The sequence below is a fragment of the Eubalaena glacialis genome, chromosome 11 (assembly GCF_028564815.1).
Source record: "Eubalaena glacialis isolate mEubGla1 chromosome 11, mEubGla1.1.hap2.+ XY, whole genome shotgun sequence".
Lineage (NCBI taxonomy): Eukaryota > Metazoa > Chordata > Mammalia > Artiodactyla > Balaenidae > Eubalaena > Eubalaena glacialis.
In genome coordinates this window covers 62,583,220-62,603,690 of record NC_083726.1, presented here as the reverse complement: position 1 = coordinate 62,603,690, position 20,471 = coordinate 62,583,220, and the positions used below count along the sequence as shown (strand labels likewise).

The window sequence follows — 20,471 nt, the reverse complement described above, 5'->3', positions numbered from 1 at the left end:
ATTTGCATCAGCTCCCCTCCATTTTTACCTGGTGTTTACTTTTAATACTTGAGAGTACCTGTGTTCCATTTCCTGTACTGTTTATTTTAGTCATAAGATTAAGCGGGAACTCTAGGGATAAATCCTCATGTCCTTGAGGTGGTGTCTCCACAAACCTCCACCCTTCAGTCTGGAGAGGTGATGTGTCTGCTGTCCTAGGCTACACCACACAGGCAGAGTGGAGTTACGGTTGACAGGGTGGCACAACGGTCTGGGTTACAGCTGAGGCCACTTTTAATGCACAGACAGTGGGGATTTTCCAAACAGCTAGGGACAGACTGTTCATTGTTACAAGGCAGGAAAGAGGTTAGAACAGTGGCAGAGAATCCTTAAGGTCACAAGGGGGTGGAGCACAGAAAGCCACGGAAACCTCAGTCGACAATTTTGGGGACTTGGAGCCAAGAGGAAGTGTGGGGCGGGAGGTGTAAGGAGATGGAAGCACAGTGACACAGGTGGCTTTCCTGGGCCGACTGCAGCAGCAGCTGCTCTTGTAGTTTATTGCTGGTGCGTTGACTTCTGAAGTTGAGTGATAAGTGGCTTGGTGTGCTGTGATCCCTGTGGGTAGGGAGGAAAAGCTCCGGCCGGCCCAGGCTGCCTGTACCTACAGCCTACAAGGCAGCGCTTGCATACTGCAGCTCCACCGCAGGCAGCAGCCTCAGTCACATCCTCCAAAGCCTTCATTTCAAGCCACTCCCCTCACTGTGTAATACTGACGTCTGGGTAAATGATGATGGAAAGAAGGATGAAGCTGGGAAAGGCTGACCGGAAAGAGGTTCATGTTGGTTGTGCACAGAAGAGGCAGGGAGGAAAACTCCCTGTACTATGGCCCAACAGGGTACTCTTAAGTTCAAGGGAAAGGTAGGCACCGGTATGGCCCCCATCCTCAGTCATAAGAGTGTGTGGACTCTTTCAGAAGCCCAACCGTGGAAACGGGTCCCAGGATGGGTCAGCCCTGTCAACCTACGTAAATCTTGAGCGACCAGAGGCTGCAGGTTTGGCATCAGCTTCAGTGTGGTCGGGTCCCTCGTGTATTCCAATCCACATGGCCTAGTTTCTTCTAAACAGAGTCAAACACTAGGCTCTGGATCCCAAGGCAGGGTCCCAGTTAGTGCTGAGGGCGTCACCTCGAGCGCTAAGCGAGCTCACAGCATCTGGTTTCTCAGGAAGTGGGAGAGCTACACATCTGCTCCTGGGAAGCATTATTTCTCAAATAAAACCCTGTTTCTCAGCAACCATTGTAGCCCCAAGGGCCACAAGTGTGGAGGGAAGACTTGCCTTCCCTCACCCCCCAGCCTCAGCAAAAAGAAAGAGTTTGGAAGAGGCGAGCTGTGCAGCTCCCCGCGCAGCTGCAGCAACCTCCCAGTTGGACAATATATCCTCTGTCCTCAGCTAGGAGATCTGCCTCTGGAGACAGCTCTTCCCCTTCCCCCACTCTTCCTGGTTCCCAGAGCCCAAAACCTCCCCTGAAGTTCCCCTGACCTCTTCCAGCCAGACCAGCCTACTCCCTCAATGCTCTCCTCCTATAGTCCCCCACCTCCAGGATCTGAGCACACTCCGTCACAGGCATGGGATCACCCCAGACCAGGGAAGAGGGGGTTCAGCCTTCCGTGCCAGGATGGGCTGCCCCCTGCGTAGTTAAGGTAAGAAAACCTGCATGAAGGGTCAGAGGGTGTTCCTCAACTTGTTTCACCTTCACTAACACAATCCTGGTTTTCTCCTCCCTTTCCCCTTCCTTTCTAAAGTTCCCTCTGCTCCGACCTGGTAGTCAGGATGCCTGGCTGGCCCTATGTGCCACGTGCCACCCATTATAATTTCACCCCCTCCAAGCCACCTTCTATATTTTCTCACTCTCAACCTTCCTCATCAGCTTCCCCCCTGCAGCCCCTTCCCCCGTCCCCACATTGAGAGCAGGAATCAAGTCTGCGCTGGAAGTTCAGCTACCCCTCTTACGACCCTCCCCCAATTCCTTGGAACCTCAGAAGTTCCTCTTAGCGAGAATTTCCTGACAGTCCAGTGGTTAGGACTCGGGGCTTTCACTGCCGAGGGGCCGGGTTTGATCCCTGGTCAGGGAACTAAGATCCCGCAAGCCGGGCAGTGTGGCCCAAAAAAAAAAAAATTTCCTCTTAGGGGCAGCAATACCAGCATGCGTGTGAGGCTCTAGCCCTCCCATCGTTCTGGGATCCAGTCAAGTACGTTTTCTCTGGGTCCCAGTCTCTCCTTTGGTACCTCTAAAACCTACCCTTTGGCATGCATCCCAGGGCCCAGCCAAAGACCCTAATGAACTCTGGAAAGAGCAATATTTTAAAAGAGGTAGACTCAGGCTCCAAAGAAGTGTGAATTTTCATATCTTGGCTATCTCGATTACATAATCACATCTTGCCAAAATACACAGAATGACCTTCAGCCCTGCCCCTTCGACAGTAGCCTCTGATCCCTGTGGTTCTCCTCTCTCCTCTGGTCTTCTCCAGACTCTGGCCTCTCACCTTCTCCCAGTGCCTCCCTACCTCTTCCCTCCCCCACTCCATTCCAATCCCCTAGCTCTTCCTCCAGATCCCAGTGACTCCTGCCGCTCTAATCTCTGCCTATTGGACACCAACTCAGTCAAGAGCAGTAAGATCAAGGCTCCCCCGGTCCCAGCCACACCTACCCCTCCCAAATGCCAGTCTCTGGGGGACCTTCATTGTCACCATCCGCAGCTTCCCAGCCTCTTCCCTGCCGCCAGATTAGAATCAGGTGCCCCACTCCCTCGTAATCAGAACCAGACTTCTCAGCCTTTGCCAAAGGCTAGATGAGCACAGAAAAGACCCAGCTGAGAGAGGAGACAGGGAGGGATAGAAGGCCTTAGTGCTGGCGATACTGGCTGCCTTGAGCAGGCATTGGACATTGAGGCCTGGGCACCGGCTCCTCAGAATCCGCCTGCCCCCCTCCCCCACCAGCTTTCATCATGGAAAATCCAGTGGGGAGGGTGAGGAAGGGAGAAAGTTTCAGGAAGTGCTCACTGCTAAAGAACATTGGGGAACCTGGGAATGGGAATAGATTGAGCTTCTAGAAAGACACCCTTTCCCTCTACCTTCCCCTCCAGGGTGGCACAACTCAAACCAGCCCCACAGCCCATTAACTCAACTCCAGGAAGTTCCTATCCAGTACCAGACCCAGACACTGCAAAAGAGGTGAATGAGATTAGACCACAGAATAAATTTCCATGTCCACTGGGAAGCCTGGAACTTGAGTTAAATGAGAGGAAGACTTTAATAGAATTATCCTAGGGAACAGGAATGACAGTCCAGGTCCAAAGCAGGGCGATGTTTGGGCTGACTGGAGCGGCTTAGGGGTGGGGTTGGGAGGTTGAACTTGACCTGAAGGTCCTCAGCTGTGAGTCCTTTGGGGGAGACTAGGTGGCACTCGAGAAGTCTCCCGTGGCAGAGGACCAGAGGAGTGCGTCCAGCGACTTGGGACGTGATACCAGATGCCTTCGTTTGAAGCCCCGGTGGGTAGGTGGCGCTAGCCCCACTAGCCCAGGCCGCAAGTGGCCCCTGATTTCGGGGTCAGGCCCACTCCCAAATGCATTCCTGTGGAGGGGCCGGACTGAGAAAGGTCGAGGCAGTCCTCTGCACCCTTGTTTCTAGTGCCTTCTGGACCTGTGTCCACCTTTTCTTCTGCGTCTGTTTGGCTCGTAAGTTTTTTTGCCTGTGTCCCTCTAGGTCAATCTCTTCCGGACTCTTGAGATTTTCCTGTCCCTGTGTTCTCCGTGTCCACCTCTCTCAAAATCTCTCCCCGCATTTCTGTCTCTTCCGGTCTCCGAGGGTCTCTGCCAGTCCCCGCATGCCTCCTTCCCAGCTCCTGGGCGCGTGGGTTCGCCAGAGAAGGTGGGGAGGAGAAAAGGGAGAAGAAGGACGAGGGGCGGGGAGCGGGCGGCACGTGGGGATTGGAGCCCGGGAAGGAGGGAGAGAGGGAGGGAGAGGAGCCCGCGGGAGGGAGGAGAGGGCGGTGCAGGGAGCGGCGGGGGCGAGCGCAGCGCGCCCGCCCCGTCTCCTCCGCCTCCTCCGCGTCCGCTCGGCGCGGGCCCGGGCGAGATGGGCTGGCCCGGGGGCTCCCCCTGCTGCTGCCCCGCCCCGCCGCGCCCCCGCCCCGCCGGGCGCCCCCCGCAGGTGAGTGGCCGCGCTGCGCCGGGCGGGAGGGCGGCGGCCTGTGCGTCACGGCCCGGCGGACAGTGCCGGGGGCGGTCGCCAGGGGGCGCGGGGCCACCGGGGGGGCGAGTGGGCGCGGGGAGCGGGGCGGGCGCGCTGGGCCGGGGGCCGGGAGCCGCGGGGCCGGGGGCGGCAGCGGGCGGGGCCCGGAGGCCGGAAAGGTGACCAGGGGGCGGAGCCGGCCCGCGGTCACTCCCCGGCCCGACAGTCTCGCCTTCGCGGGTCCCGGGCGCACACGCCGCCGCTCCGTCCCGCCACGCACGCGCTCGCGCCGCCCCCGCAGGCCCGGGACCTGGGCGGGAACTGGCCGGGGAGAGTGCGAGTCAGGGTTTTGCTATTTTACTTCACATCTGGGGAAACCGAGGCAGATTCGGTTTCCACCGTCAATTCTCCAGGTCACCCTGGGCACACTCGCACACCCCGCCTTCCCTCCCTGTCTCCTTCCCTGGGCCTCACCCCTCCTCGCGGCTGGGCTCCCAGCCGCTCATCCAACCACAGCTATTTCCAGGAAGGGGGAGTGTTGGGTGGAGGGGTTTCTCCAAACAAACCCAGGGCTTGGGAGTAAGAGGGGGCCAGGCTCGGGGAGAGACTGACGGGCTCTGGAAAGTTCCAGGCAGGAGGAGGGTGAGGGTCCCAGGGGTCTGGCCTGGCCTTCCCAGGCCTGCCCCAGCGAGCTGCTTCTCCTCTCAGCACTGCCTGAAGGCTCAGCGCTCTCCCGTCCCATCTCACGTCAGAGGTGCTCCACAGGTGGGGAGGGACTCAAAGCCATGCTTCCCTGGCCACCCAACACGGGGGCTAGTGAGCCACCCACGAGGACAAGAGCAAGGGTCAGAGAAGGTTTGGGGACCTGTTGCCAGGTGAGGGGACTTTCAGCCTCTCGGCAGGCAGCAGGAGTAGAGAGAAGCCTGCTGGAGGGGTCCTGGTCAGGGTAACTGTAATAGGAGGGGAGAAGGGCCATCCTACCACTACCACAGCACCTCTCCTGCTCCCAGCAGGGCTGGGGACTGGACCAGGCCAGGCCCGGTTGCCCACACTGGCCAGGGGCCTGGAATGTCCTGGGACCCAGCCAGGGCTGGTGGGGTGGGAGTGTGTTGCAGAGCCAGTGCCCCTCTCCAGTTACAGGCTAGGCCTCCCTCTGGCTAAGGTACCCTGGGGGCAGACTTCCTGACCTGGAAGGAGGATTAGAGCTTCAAGGGAGAAGCCTCAGGGTAGACCCAGTCCAGGCAGCCCAAGGAAGTGTCCTGAGTGGGCTCATCCCGGCAGCGGCAGGGTTAGACCAACCCAGATGGGCTCGAGGGAGGGAGAGGGAAGGTTAAGGACCTGGTGGGAGAAGCCAGAGCTGGGGGAGCTTCCAGAGCCCTGGGACATTCAGTAAATACGCTGCAAATGGGGGCGGGCCACGCACATTTGCACATTCTTTCAAGCCACTGGACTGTTCCACTGGACTGCTCTGGGGAGCTGCTGTCCAAGGCTTGGGGCTGAGGACCCCCAGGCTATTAACCCCTTATACTTTCCGAAGATTACTCCCCCCCCCATCCTTTCCAAGGCCCCAATCCACCTCCTTCCCTTAACTTCCGGGACAGGAAGCTGGCCGCATTCCCAGGAGGGAGGCAGGAGGCCCTCGGAGGGGCGTGGAGTATGTGTTGGGAGGGGGGCCTCCTGTCCAGTCCTCGGGCCCTGGGACAGCTGCTGAGGAAGGAGAGCGGAGCTGGGAGAGCCATGAAGGTAGCGTTCAGGCTCGGGGGATGGGTGGGGTGGGGGGGTGCCCAGACCTAGAGCCTGGGGTGGCAAGGCTCAAGAGAGCTAGGGACCTGAGAGAAACAAGCCAGAGAATAGGTGAGTAGGGAACTGTGTCAGGAGCAGAGCAGCTGGGGAGCTCTCAGGAGAAGGGCCCCAAATGCCTCGGGCTGGGGCAGGAGAATGGCTCGCTCCTGTGCGCAGAGCAGACTCTGGCTGGAATTTGACCTTCCAGTGTAGATGGTGGGGGCAGGGGGCCAGTGCACGTTCTCCTTTTCCTATTTCTTCACAACTGGTGAAACTGAGGCAGGAAGCTGGCCCTCAGTCCCATTTTCCCTGACCCTCAGGATGCACTTCACTCCTGAGCTGGCTGGGGTCGCAATTCCCAGCTCCCACTCCCCCCACTAGAAGTCCCCAGAGAGCCTGAGAGTTCAGGCCGGGAGGCTGGCCTGGCTGGGACGCGGTGTTCCCCGCTGGCCCTTGAGCCCTGCCCTGAGACCTAAATTCCCACCCCGCCCCTGCCCCGCCCCACTGGGGGCTGGATCTCAGGATCCCACAGATCCCTGGATAGGGCAGATCCCTGGGCATGGGGCAGCTCCAGAGCAGGGTGGGTTGGGGGCAAAAGATCCTGGGCTGACACTCCCAGCAGGGTAGATCCTGGGAATCTGATCTCCTGGCCTCCCCCACTTCCTCCCCCCCCCACCCGCCCCCACTTCCTGGAGCAGCGACCTGCCCCCTTCCCGCCTGCACTCCCCTCCACTTCCAGGGCTGGGCTTCTCCTCACACCAGCCAGACAGCCTACTCTCCACCCAGGGGAAGTGGCTGCCTCCGCCAGGCCGCTTCCAGGAAGCCCCGGGCCAGGCCCCAGCATTGTTCGGGCCCCACGGCTGGCACCCCAGGCAGCCGGACACCATGAAGTCCAGCGGCCCAGTGGAGAGGCTGCTCAGAGCCCTGGGGAGGAGGGACAGCAGCCGGGCCACCAACAGGGTAGGAGTGCCCATTGGCTGGGCAGAGGAGGGGCAGGGGTGGAGGTATGGGCAGTGGGGGAGGGGGCCAGGACTCAGGCCAGACCCCCTTCCCAGTTTCGGCTTCCTCAGCCTTCTCCCCTTGTCCCGCATCCCCTCGCATCCCCTCGTTACTCTATCCCGTTGGAGTGGCCAGGGCTGGCTGTGACGTGAGCAGCAGACGTTCGGGTTAGAGCAAAACCTGGTGTCCCTTTCAGCTCCCCTGACACATTCCCTGCCCTAGCCCAGGCCAGCCCTGCACCCAGGCAGGTATACATCATTGTAGGACCTTCCTGGGTACTATTCTGGAACCCCAGAGAGGACGTCCCTAAGCTGAGAAGTTTGAGGGAGATGGGATGGGGGTGGCGAAGGAAGGAAGGGAGGGAGGCAGCCAGGTCTCAGGAGTGCTTTAGACAAGGGGGGGTTGATTTGCTTTCCACTGATATCATCTGTGTGTGCCATTAATGCCAAAATGCACCCAAGTTTCCTAGTGGGTCTGGCAGAGTTGGTCCAGCCCAGAAGAGTTCAAGTTGGGTTTAATCCAGAAGCTTCAGGGACAGCCAAGAGACCAGAGGTGCTGCCTGCATCCCCAGGCTGAGGGGCCTGGAGGCCCCATCACTGCCTTTCCCCACATTTTCTCAACCTCACCCCAAAAGAAGTATCTCAGGGCAACATGAGACAATACTATGCGGGAGGGAGGCAGGAACTTGAACGCCAGAGGAGGAGAAAAATAGGTAGAAGAGAGAAGAGGCAAGGAAGTAAATGGTCCCCAGAGGATGGGAGGGATGGGACAAGGTAGGCCTGGGCCATAGGGGGCATCCCAGCCTCCTCGCTCACTGCACTCTGGGTGGGGAGGGGCCCAAGAGCATCTGCTCCACCCTCTCCCCCTCCAACGCTGGAATCCCACTTGAACCTCCTCAAGTGACGGGGCGCTTACTACATCCCGGAGCAGTAAGGCAGCGAAATATTTCCAAGTCATGCCTCCATCTGCCTCTCCCTCTGAGCATTACCGCCCCCTCCTTACACAACTGCTGCCTGCCGCCTGGGTGCACAATGAGTAAACATGTTGTTCTGACAGTAGGGGGAGGAGGGCGTGTCCGCCGCCTGGAGGACTGGGACAGAGGGACCAGGGGAGCAGGCCTGGCTGAGGCCCTCCTGCCGGGTCAGTCTGGGCGCTGTGTGACTGACACCGTACATTCATGTCTGACCCCCTCCCTGCTCACTCTCTACCGAAGCCTCCAGCTGGGGAGGGCAAGATGGGAGGAGAAACAGGTTGCCTTCACAGCGGAGTCAGGGAGCGCTATCCCCCCACACCAGGACGGAAGCTCTAGGGCTTGGGTGGCAGTGACCGCAAGGGTATCACACACCAGGGCCACGTGAGGGGCCTAAGTGATCCCTTGGGGAGGAGCTGACCCAGCTAGGGTGACGCAAGGGGCCGGGTTCTACGCACTGTCTAGGACAAGCCCTACAACTGCCCGGAAACAGCTGAGGCCAAGTGCGTTCTACGAGTTTGGGGGCTTTATCGGGTTGGAAGAAGAGAGAAACTGTGCAGTGCTCAGGCCCCGGCCCGGTCCTGGAGATGGGCCCGTGGGAACTGACACCTCTGTCTGTCTGTCCCTCCACCTAGCCTAGGAAAGCTGAGCCACATAGCTTCCGGGAGAAGGTTTTCCGGAAGAAACCACCAGTCTGTGCAGTGTGTAAGGTGACCATCGATGGGACAGGCGTCTCGTGCCGAGGTGAGGCGCCCTGCCCTATGCTGTGACTCTGCGAGCATCACCCAGCACCACTGGGTTGCACAACCCCAGCAGGCAGACCCCAGAACAGAACCCGTACTGCGTGTGCTGCCCCTGGGCTGGGCCACGTGGGAGCCAAGAGGAACTGCGTCCCCGCCAAACAGCCCTTGCTCCCCCAGCACCCCAGGAGACCCAGTACTCTAAATCACCTTCCCACCTCACCTGAGACTGGAGGCTTTCCTCTCTTGCTTCCTCTTCACCCGCACCCACCCTAGAACATTACCCCTGGCTCCCTCCCTCCCTGGCCTGGGCAGTAGTGCACCACTGCCATGCGCTTCCCTTGAACTCTGCCCCTGCTCCCCCACTCCAGCCAGCTCAGTACAGCCGGAGTCCTGGAAGTCCCAAGGTCTAGTTCCAGGGCCTGGGGAGATGGGAGAGGGCCACCCCTTCCACTGCCCCAGTGGGCCCCTGCTAACCCCTCTCCTCCCCTCCATCCCCTCTAGTGTGCAAGGTGGCGACACACAGAAAATGTGAAGCAAAGGTGGGTACCTGCTGTGGGGAGGGGGACTGGGGTCCCTTCCTCCTCTGAAACAGGCTTCTCCGACCACACTGGCATCAACCCTCCACCCTTCTCATCATTGGGGAACCCCTGCTGGGTGGGAGAGGGTACTGTACTGGGCCCTTTAAGAACCACCCTACTCCACCCCCTGGAGGGCTGGCCCAGGCAGCGCAGACAGGCAGACAGCGTGTTTGGCGTTTGTCTTGGTGCCGTGCCCAGGCTGCAGCTGGCGAGTGGATGGGGGGGTGGGGAAGAGGAGGAGAACGAGGAGGAGGAAGGGTGGGGTGGGTGGGTGTCAGAGCAGGATTTCGGAGACTGGCAGCCGGATGGGCTGTGCCTTCCTTCTGGGGAAGGGTCCTCAGGATGCCTGAGTGGGTCTTGTCCTGGGCCCTGGAAAGGCTGGGCAGAAGGTGCAAGGTGTAGATAGCACCCACTGTCCACTGGGAACCTGAGACAGCCGCATCTCTGGGGAGGTGCCCTGGTCCTCCTCCTGCAGTGTGAGGGGTCCTAGGGCCTTGGAGCTGGCTTTGGGGAGCTGTGTGCCCGGGGGCGGGGTCTCCCAGTGAAAGAGGCCAGTGTCCATCCCTGGCCGTGGCCTGCCTGCATGGCTCTATATATAACTCCTGCCCTGCAGCTGGATGAATGGGGGTCTGTGTGGGCAGGGGGCTGGAAGCCAAGAGTAACAAGTGGGGGGCCCAGGGGTGGGGGACCGAGAGGCCAGAGGGGAGGCTCCCTTAAATAGAGGAACCTCAGTTGCAGCCTGTGCCCATCTGCTGACAGCCCCTCCACCTTCTTGCTGAAGCTGAGGGGTGGCCCCATCCTTAAGCCCGGGAAAGCCCATTTCACCAGCAACTCAGCTCCTCACTCCCATCTCCTTCCAGGTGACTTCGTCCTGTCAGGCCGTGCCTCCCACGGAGCTGGTGAGTATGCTCTGGGATGGGGTGACCGAGGCAAGGAACCTGGCTGCGGCGGTGTCCAGAGGTCTGGTGGCCACAGAGAGGGCCCCCAGGAGGTTACCTTGAATGGACTGCTGTGGATAGTGGTCATCCTGAGGCAGTGGGAAAAAATTTGAGCCCTCTGCTCTCGTCCTCTTGGGCCTGCTGGGGGCTAGGACTCCCCCCGCCCCGCCCGGTACATCCCTCACAGGGACACCGGCTGGTCCTTGCCCCTTCCCTAACCACTCCCTTTTCCTCCCCCATCTCCCTCTAGCGGAGAAACACGGCCCCTGTGAGGCGCATAGAGCACCTGGTAAGGTGATGCTGGAGGAGGGGGGCGGAAGCAGGTAGCTCTGGGACTAAGGACCTAGGTTTCTTCTGAGGCAAAAGTTCATGGAACTCTGGAGTGGGGAGCCCAGAGTGAGGGGCACAAAAGACGTGTGCAAAGTCTCATCTCATCCACCAGGGATCCACCAAGTCTCTGAACTACTCAAAGCAACGCAGCACTCTGCCCAGGTAAGTGAGGGCGCGGGGTGTGGTCCCATATGAGCCCCTTCCGCTGGCCCCACACCTCAGCCCAGAGCAGGGCCCCCCAACAAAGCTCTCCAGGCCAGCCCCGCCCCCCAGCTGGTCCCACCCACTCTCAGGACCCAGGAGACCTCACCTGTAGTCAGCCAAACACCCTTCCTTAACACCAGCCTCCGGTGCCCGCCCCACCCCCACTCTCCGCCCTGTTCCTAACGCAGGCTTCGCCTCCTCCCCAGGAGCTTCAGCCTGGATCCTCTCATGGAGCGCCGCTGGGACTTGGACCTCACCTACGTGACGGAGCGGATCCTGGCCGCCGCCTTCCCCGCGCGGCCCGACGAGCAGCGACACCGGGGCCACCTGCGCGAGCTGGCTCACGTGCTGCAATCCAAGCACCGCGACAAGTACCTGGTGAGGGGCGGGACCTGCCTCAGTCAGCCAACGAGAGGGCTGGGAGGTCCGGATGGGCCGGGCCCCTCCCTGACGTCACGCCGCGGAGGCGGAGCCCCGAGTGGGCGGGGCCCGGGCGCAAACCTGGAACGCCGACTGGGCTGTACGAGCTAGGCTGGGCCTTAGCGACCTACTCATTTTGGAGAAAGACCCGTCCTTAGGGTCACAGCGGGTGATACCACCTCCAAGCATCACCGCGCCTCGCTGCCTGGGGTCACTTCGCCTAACGCCCCCACTTTACTTGCAGCTCTTCAACCTTTCAGAGAAAAGACATGACCTGACCCGCCTAAACCCCAAGGTAGGAGGGGATTAAAGCCATCACCCCCTGCCTCCTCGGTATTAATAGTAGCAATTGCCATCTACTTCACTCTGAAGCACTTTCCCATATGACACGTCACTTGGGACACCCCAAAGCATGGTGCGGCAGGTATCAACCCATTTCCCAGGTGAGGGAAGTGTTGAAGCCGTCATGGACACAACCATGTCCTTGTCTGACCTTGTCTCCAGGCCCCTACAGTCTGTCCCTCTTCCACCCCCACCCACCTCTTCTTTGGTGACCACCAGCCCCAGTCCCACTCCTGCACCCCTCAGGTCCAGGACTTTGGCTGGCCTGAGCTGCACGCGCCCCCGCTGGACAAGCTGTGCTCCATCTGCAAAGCCATGGAGACGTGGCTCAGTGCCGACCCGCAGCACGTGGTCGTACTGTACTGCAAGGTGAGCTGGGAGCGCGGGTTCGCAGGGCTGGGGTGCCCTCAGCCAGGGGCCCCAGTAAGCCCTGCATCCCTGTCTCTTTGTCCTTAGGGGAGCAAGGGCAAGCTCGGGGTCATCGTCTCTGCCTACATGCACTACAGCAAAATCTCTGCAGGGTAAGGCTCCCCAGCCCCGAGTGCCCCCTTCCCCAGTGACCCTTCCTCCAGCTGGCCCTTGACGAGCCCATCTCCTCTGAAGCCCACCTCGGTGTTCAGAAGAGCCATTTACTATAAACTTGACCTTTCCACCTCCTTTTTTTCACTTGTACTTCACCACAGTTTTCCTAGGGCTGCTGTAACTAAGTGCCACAAACTAAGTGGCTTAAGACAACAGAAACTTGTTGTCTCAGTTCTGGGAGCTACAAGTCTAAAATCTGAGGTGTCAGCAGGACCACACTCCCACTGAGACTCTGGGTAGAGACCTTCGTGGCCTCTTCTAGCTCTTGGTGGTGGCAGACAATCCTTGGTGTTCCTTGGCTTGCAGATGCATCACTCCAATCTCTGCCTTTGTTGTCACATAGCCTTCTTCCTGTGTGTCTGTGTGTCTGTGTCTCTTCTTCTCTTCTTCTAAGGACACCAATCATATTGGATTAAGGGCTCATCCTACTCCAGTATAACATCATAACTAATTACATCTGCAACGACCCTATTTCCAAATAAGGTCACATTCTGAGGTACATATCTTTTGCGGGGACACAATTCAACCCGTAGCATGGTCTTATTGTCCCATTTTACAGAGGAAGAAGCTAAAACTTGGGGAACAATTGCCCGAGGTCCAACAACTAGTAAAGTGACTGTGGGGTTTCTAGTTCTCTTCACCACCACCCTGGGCCTCCTCTAGACTTGGGGGAAATCGCACCTCTCTTCCCTCCCCTGGGGCTTAGGGATGGGAGACCAGGTTGGAGACCAGCCCCTAAGCCCCCACACTGGTCCCACTCTCCCCAGGGCGGACCAGGCACTGGCTACCCTTACCATGCGGAAGTTCTGTGAGGACAAGGTGGCCTCGGAGCTGCAGCCATCCCAGCGCCGGTGAGCAGCCTAGGTGGGGATGGGCCAGAGGAGCAGTTCCCTCCGTGGCTACGAAGGCCGAGGTTCTCTCATTCATGCAGCGCACCTTCATGGAGCACAGATGCATCTGTGTGCCTGGGATTGTGCCAAGTGCTGAGAATGCAGAACAAGCACAGGGTCCCTGCTCTCGTGGGGCTTATTTATATGCTAGTGGGGTAGAGGGCAATAAACCTGTGAATAAAGAGACAAGGTCGTTTTGGATGATGACAGGTGCTATCTATACAAAAAACAAAGCTGAGTCTCGTGATGAACGGAGACTCACAGGACAGTCAGGGCCCTCCGCTATATAACGTGAGCCAGAGATCTGGGGGAAGAGCATTCTAGACAGAGGGAACAATAAGAACAAAACCTCAGAGGCAGCAAGAAGGCTGGAGGTTAGATGCAAGGAAGAAATCTCTGTTGAGCTGGAAGATGGGAGGGAAGCGCCGAGGAGAAGGTGGCTGGGGCGGTGTTCGTAGTTGAGATGACACCAGGGCGTCTCCAGAGGAAAGGGCTTACGTCCTCCTTGACATCCCCCCACCAGGTATATCAGCTACTTCAGTGGTCTGCTGTCCGGCTCCATCAGAATGAACAGCAGCCCTCTCTTCCTGCACTACGTGCTCGTGCCCATGCTGCCAGCCTTTGAACCTGGCACGGGTGAGTCTGCCTGGAATGTACTCCAGGGAGCGGGCTGTACCCCACCCCCTCCACTCAGCACCCCTCACGTGCCTTCTCCTTCGTGCCCCTCCAGGTTTCCAGCCCTTCCTCAAGATCTACCAGTCCATGCAGCTTGTCTACACATCTGGAATCTAGTGAGTGCTCTGTTCCCCGGCCCCTGCTTCCCTGCTCCCTGGGTCCCTGTTTCTCCAGCCTCCCCAGATAGCTGGGCCTCCAGCTCCAGCCACTGCACCCACAAACTAACAGCATCACAGAATCCGTTTTATAGATGCGGAAGCTGATGCTTAAAGGGCTCTCACTAAGGCAGTGCTCAGTCTCCAATCTCCCAGCTCCCTCCTGACTCTTCACAGCCACCCGTGCACCCGGGTGCCCCTGATTCACCTCTGCCCTCTCTCTTCCCCAGTCATGTTGCAGGCCCTGGTCCCCAGCAGCTTTGCATCAGCCTGGAGCCAGCTCTCCTCCTGAAAGGCGATGTCATGGTGAGGGGGCCTTAGCAACAGGGAGAGTCCTGGGGGTGGGGTGAGGGGTGGTGGTGTAAGGTGCCAGCTGCACAGTCTCTGGTGAGCCATCGATTCGAGGCCGATGGGAGGGCAAAGAGGGCGTCCTCCTGATGGGGAGGTCACCTTGGGGTTCAGGCAAGGCAGAGCTGTGGCCAGATAGTCCCCAGGGTGGAAGCACTGAGAAGACGTGAGTGGACACGAGGGCCTGAACGCCGGTCTCCCTCCCCTCACCCAGGTGACGTGCTATCACAGGGGGAGCCGGGGGACTGACCGGACCCTCGTGTTCCGAGTCCAGTTCCACACGTGTACCATCCATGGACCACGGCTCACCTTCCCCAAGGACCAGCTGGACGAGGCCTGGACCGGTGAGTTGGAGACAAGTGGCGTTGGGGCTGGAGCCCAGGTGAAGGCGGGCGGGCGGGCGGGCGGGCGCCGGGCTCCTCACGGTCCACTCCCTGCAGACGAGAGGTTCCCCTTCCAAGCCTCGGTGGAGTTCGTCTTCTCCTCCAGCCCAGAGAAGATCAAAGGTGAGAGCCAGGCCTGGCCCCGGCGGGGGGGTGGGGGGGTGGATCGTCCCTCCCTGCTCCTCACCCCCGGGTGCCCTTCCGTAGGCAGCACCCCACGGAACGAGCCCTCGGTGTCTGTTGACTACAACACGGCAGAGCCTGCTGTGCGCTGGGACTCCTACGAGAACTTCAACCTGCACCACGAGGACAGTGTGGACGGTGTGTGGGGCGCGGGGTGGCAGGAGGTGGAGTTTTGGGGGGCACACTCTTCCCTCCCCAGGCAGACACCCCTCCCAAGAGACACCCCCTGAGCTGGAGTCTCCTGCGCTGTCCCCTGTTAACACACACGCTTTCTCTCTCTCCCCCTTTTGCCTGCTTGCCCTCCCTCCCGGATCCAGACTCCGTCACCCATACCCGGGGACCCCTGGATGGCAGTCCTTACGCCCAGGTGCAGCGGGCCCCCCGCCAGACCCCGCCGGCGCCCTCTCCGGAGCCGCCCCCGCCCCCGCTGCTCTCTGTCAGCAGCGATTCTGGCCATTCATCCACGCTGACCACCGAGCCAGCCGCTGAGTCCCCTGGCCGGCCACCCCCGACAGCTGCCGAGCGGCAGGAGCTGGAGCGCCTCCTGGGGGGCTGTGGAGTGGCCGCTGGGGGCCGGGGAGCTGGGCGTGAGACGGCCATCCTCGATGATGAAGAGCAGCCCCCGGCGGGTGGAGGCCCCCGCCTTGGAATGTATTCGGGACACAGGCCTGGCCTCAGCCGCCACTGCTCCTGCCGCCAGGGCTACCGGGAGCCCTGCGGGGTCCCCAATGGGGGCTACTACCGGCCAGAGGGGACCCTGGAGAGGAGGCGGCTGGCCTACGGGGCCTACGAGGGGCCCCCACAGGGCTATGCTGAGGCCTCCGTGGAGAAGAGGCGCCTCTGCCGATCGCTGTCCGAGGGGCCGTACCCCTACCCGCCTGAGCTGGGGAAACCGGCCAACGGGGACTTTGGCTACCGCGCCCCAGGCTACCGGGAGGTGGTGATCCTAGAGGACCCTGGGCTGCCTGCCCTGTGCTCATGCCCCGCCTGTGAGGAGAAGCTAGCGCTGCCCACGGCAGCCCTCTATGGGCTGCGCCTGGAGAGGGAGGCTGGAGAGGGGTGGGCGAATGAGGCTGGCAAGCCCCTCCTGCACCCGGTGCGACCTGGGCACCCGCTGCCCCTGCTGGTGCCTGCCTGCGGGCACCACCATGCCCCAGTGCCTGACTACAGCTGCCTGAAGCCACCCAAGGCAGGCGAGGAAGGGCATGAGGGCTGCTCCTACGCCATGTGCCCCGAAGGCAGGTATGGGCATCCAGGGTACCCTGCCCTGGTGACATACGGCTATGGAGGAGCGGTTCCCAGTTACTGCCCAGCGTATGGCCGGGCGCCTCACAGCTGCGGGTCTCCAGGCGAGGGCAGAAGGTATCCCAGCTCTGGTGCCCACTCCCCCCGGGCTGGCTCCATTTCCCCCGGCAGCCCGCCCTACCCCCAATCCAGGAACCTCAGCTACGAGATCCCTGCAGAGGAGGGAGGGGACAGGTATCCGCTGCCCGGGCACCTGGCCCCAGCAGGACCCTTGGCATCTGCAGGTGAGGGCACTGGGATGGGGGTAGGAAGGCTCAGGGCAGAGGAGGGCTCTGGAAGATGGTGGGGGAAGGCACAGAGTGAGAAAGAGCTAAGCCAGACAGAAGGGGCTCTTCCTGGCTCACAGCCCCTCCTCTCACCTTCCCTGCAGAGTCGCCGGAGCCGGTGTCCTGGAGGGAGGGCCCCAGCGGGCACAGCACCCTGCCTCGGTCTCCCCGAGATGCCCAGTGCAGTGCCTCTTCTGAGCTGTCCGGTCCCTCCACGCCCCTGCACACCAGCAGCCCAGTCCAGGGCAAAGAGAGGTACCCAGAGGGGCTGGGCAGCTCAGGCGCCTCCTTGTCCGGGCAGACCCTGAAGCCTGGGATGGGGGCAGCTCTCACGGGGTTCTGCGGCTCTACTAACCACCCGCCCTCCCACCCTGCAGCGCCCGACGGCAGGACACTAGGTCCCCCACCTTGGCGCCCCCTCAGAGACTGAGTCCCGGAGAGGCCTTGCCACCTGCTTCCCAGGGAGGGGCTGAAAAATCTCCAGAGCTGCCAGCAAGAAGTGGGCCTGAGCCTGCGGCCCCTGGTCCCTTCTCCCCAGCCTCCCCGCCCAGCTCACCCAACGACTGGCCTCAGGAGAGGAGCCCGGGGGGCCGTTCGGACAGCGCCAGTCCGAGGGGCCCTGTACCCACCACCCTGCCCGGCCTCCGCCACGCCCCCTGGCAGGGCCTTCGAGACTCCCCGGACAGCCCAGATGGGTCCCCCCTCACCCCTGTGCCTACTCAGATGCCCTGGCTTGTGGCCAGCCCAGAGCCACCTCAGAGCTCACCCGTACCTGCCTTCCCTCTGGCTGCATCTTATGACATCAATGGCCCCACCCAGCCCCCACTTCCCGAGAAGCGCCACCTGCTGGGGCCTGGGCAACAGCCAGGACCCTGGGGCCCAGAGCAGGCATCACCACCAGCCAGAGGCACGAGTCACCATGTCACCTTTGCACCTCTGCTCCCGGATAATGCCCCCCAACCTCCAGGTATAAAGGCCTTCAGGTGGCTGGGGCCACCTCGGGAGAACCCTTTTTCCCAGGGAGGGGCATGGCATGGGGACTGGGGAGCCCTGAGGCCAAGCTCAGTCCCTCCCTGTCCTAGAGCCCCCTATACAAGAGAGCCAGAGCAACGTCAAGTTTGTCCAGGATACATCCAAGTTCTGGTATAAGCCACACCTGTCCCGTGACCAAGGTGAGAAGCCAGCCTGCGCCCACCCCCCTCCAGGGCTCTGGCTCGGCTTTGGAGCCCATCCTTCCAGTCGGTGCCTCTTCCCCGTCTCAGCGGGCCTCCTCTAGGCCGAGCCTCTCCCTAGCTGGTGATTCTGGGCTTCAGGCCCAAGGAGGTCTAACACTGTCAGCGCTCTGTGCGCTGACTCCCCAGTGGCGTCCCGGGTGCTGTCGCCGCAGCTGTTAGGGCCAGAGGCCTGGGGAACTTGGGCAGCAGAGCGGAGGGGCTCCTTGGGGCTCAGTCGGCCGCTGTGAAGACTTCTCCCACCTCCTCCAGCCATTGCCCTGCTGAAGGACAAGGACCCTGGGACCTTCTTGATCAGGGACAGTCATTCATTCCAAGGAGCCTATGGGCTGGCTCTCAAGGTGGCTACGCCCCCACCCAGCGCCCAGCCCTGGAAAGGTACAGAATGGCCAAACGTGAGGGAAACGGGGAGTGGGGTGTGGGGAGGTACCAGAGGCCAGACAAGGCAGGGTGGACCATGTCGCTTCTTAGTGGGGAGAGGGAGCAAGTGATCTCTCCTGCTCGGGAAAGAATTCCAGCAGGCAGGCGAGAAGCTGAACCTGGAATCTGACGAAGCCTTCCTCTCCCCTCCCCTCCCCTCCCCTCCGCTCAGGGGACCCCTTGGAACAGCTGGTCCGCCATTTTCTCATTGAGACTGGGCCCAAAGGGGTGAAGATCAAGGGCTGCCCCAGCGAGCCCTACTTTGGTGAGAAGCAGAGGCTGGGAAGGCTGCACTGGGCTGGTCCAGGGAGGCCAAGAGGCGTCAGGAGGGAGGAGGTAGACCGCCGGTATCTCCGGGTGCCTCGAGAGCCCACTCGCCTCTCCCCTGCAGGCAGCCTGTCGGCCCTGGTCTCCCAGCACTCCATCTCCCCGCTGTCCCTGCCCTGCTGCCTGCGCATTCCCAGCAAAGGTGGGTGTCCGGTCATCTGTCCTCCCACCTCTCCCCACCCACTGCAGCCAAAGGCAGAATCCCCAGGCCCTGGCTTCCCGCCTGCCTGCCTTCCCTCGGGGACGGCAGAGGGTGCTCTCCAGCTCCCAGCACTGCCACTCCCCGCTGACCCCCGTTTCCCTCAGATCCTCTGGAGGAGGCCCCAGAGGCCCCAGTGCCCACCAACATGAGCACAGCGGCAGACCTCCTGCGTCAGGGCGCCGGTACGGGCCTCTCCCTCCTTTCCTCCCCCTGGGCACCAAGGGGGCCATTGCTGATACATGGGGCACTGAAAGGCCTTGAGGTGGGTGGGTGGGTGGGCCCTGGCGGATGCGTCTAACCCATGAGGGCAGGGGGAGCCATGCATCTGTAAGCACAGTGGGAGAGGGAGTCCTCAGTCTAGGCTCTGCGGGGAGGGGGCTTGTTAGAACGCAGATTCTCAGGCCCCTTTCCAGCACCTCTGACTGTGGATCTGGGGGAGTCACAGAACCTGCCTTTTTAACAGGTTACCTGTGTGACACGCATCCCGAGCAGCGCTAGCTGGGGAAAGTGCGAGAGCTGGTGGGGTGGGGGGACCGAGGGAAGATAGACCTGGGGGCAGGCAGAGCCGCTGCTCCCTCCAACCCCCCGCCCCCCCAGCCTGCAGTGTGCTCTACCTGACCTCAGTGGAGACGGAGTCGCTGACAGGCCCCCAGGCGGTGGCGCGGGCCAGCTCCGCAGCTCTGAGCTGCAGCCCCCGCGCCACACCAGCCATTGTCCACTTCAAGGTCTCAGCCCAGGGCATCACGCTGACAGACAACCAGAGGAAGTGAGTGTGCGTGCCAAGCCCCCGGGGGGGCGCAGGCCCTGGGCCCCGATTTCCAGGTGACTTTCCCCACCCTCCTCCTCACAGGCTCTTCTTTCGCCGCCATTATCCAGTGAACAGCATCACCTTCGCCAGCACTGATCCTCAGGACCGGAGGTGACCCTCTCCCTCCCAGCCCTTTCGCCCCACAGTCCCCAGCTCAGCTCTTCCGTTGGTAGCTATTCCCCGGGTGCATCCCTTCACAGTTCTTCTCCTTCTGCAGATGGACCAACCCGGACGGGACCACCTCCAAGTAAGCCTCCCTGGGAGTGCAGTCGCCCCTCCCTGGCATGGCATGGCATGGCATGGCACTGGCGTGGCATCGAGGCACCTCCTTCCTCCCCAACCCTGGCGTGGCAGTCCCTGTGGAAGGGATGCTGAGCCCTCCCCACCCTGCCTTTGTACCCCCAGGATCTTTGGTTTCGTGGCCAAGAAGCCGGGAAGCCCCTGGGAGAATGTGTGTCACCTCTTTGCAGAGCTTGACCCAGATCAGCCTGCAGGCGCCATTGTCACCTTCATCACCAAAGTTCTGCTGGGCCAGAGAAAATGAAGGAAGGCCACAAGCTCCGAGCCCACGTCAACACTGCGCCCCTCTCAGCACCCCACAGCCCTCACTTCCCCTGGCCTGGACCCAGGAGACCCGGGATCCAGCCCCTCCCCTAGGAACGGGGAGCGGACACCGGCCTGGGACACTGCTCTCCTTCCCCGCCCCCAGCCTGCTAAGCGAAGTGGACGGGCCCATGAGATGACCTTGCATGTGAGCAGATGGCAGAGATGGGTGTGTGGAGGGTGAGGAGGCATCAGCAGTGGAGCCTGGAGGAGATGGGGATGGCCCTACCTGCGCGAGAACATCAGCGCTGGCGGAGACAGGCCCTGCTAGCTCCACCCAGCTGCAGGTCCCAGCATGGCAGGGAGAGGGGAGAGTGTGGGGAGCAAGGCACTCCCTCCTCTGCCTCCCCTCTGAGCAGAGAGATCAGAGTGGGATCACATGAAAAGGGGGCTAAAAAAGAGTCTATTTTTGTCTAATAATAAAGAGTTTCTATAACGTTTAGTCGGAGTTGGAGTCATGCCTTGTTTCCAGGAGGGTCAAAGCCTCAGGTCTCCCAGGGGCACACCTGTGCTTCTTGGGGCATCCCAGGCCCAAGCCAGGCCCATGGGACACACACGATCCCCCTCTCTGGCCCCAT

The 20,471-nt window shown here is 61.2% G+C and overlaps 1 protein-coding gene across 8 annotated transcripts; it reads left to right on the top strand.

Annotated features, from left to right (window-relative positions):
• The first annotated feature begins 4,088 nt into the window (after positions 1-4,088).
• TNS2 (tensin 2) lies at positions 4,089-20,335 on the top strand. Of its 8 annotated transcripts, none has more exons than XM_061204172.1 (30): positions 5,853-5,951; positions 6,777-6,950; positions 8,595-8,703; positions 9,204-9,241; positions 10,141-10,179; positions 10,469-10,507; positions 10,661-10,710; positions 10,941-11,130; positions 11,417-11,467; positions 11,761-11,883; positions 11,971-12,035; positions 12,864-12,947; positions 13,510-13,622; positions 13,717-13,777; positions 14,047-14,122; positions 14,379-14,508; positions 14,605-14,670; positions 14,755-14,868; positions 15,048-16,259; positions 16,406-16,556; positions 16,679-17,268; positions 17,384-17,473; positions 17,786-17,911; positions 18,126-18,218; positions 18,345-18,422; positions 18,587-18,664; positions 19,208-19,248; positions 19,333-19,401; positions 19,508-19,537; positions 19,696-19,755. In XM_061204172.1, exons 1-28 carry the CDS (start codon positions 5,865-5,867, stop codon positions 19,384-19,386), a joined length of 4,122 nt encoding a protein of 1,373 aa, XP_061060155.1. In that variant the 5' UTR covers positions 5,853-5,864; the 3' UTR covers positions 19,387-19,401; positions 19,508-19,537; positions 19,696-19,755. The 8 variants fall into 8 exon arrangements, with proteins under 8 accessions (XP_061060152.1, XP_061060151.1, XP_061060150.1 ...); XM_061204171.1 differs by having other exon boundaries at positions 19,208-19,254; XM_061204166.1 differs by having other exon boundaries at positions 5,854-5,951; positions 10,959-11,130; positions 19,080-19,248; positions 19,696-20,335.
• Positions 20,336-20,471: the final 136 nt, after the last annotated feature.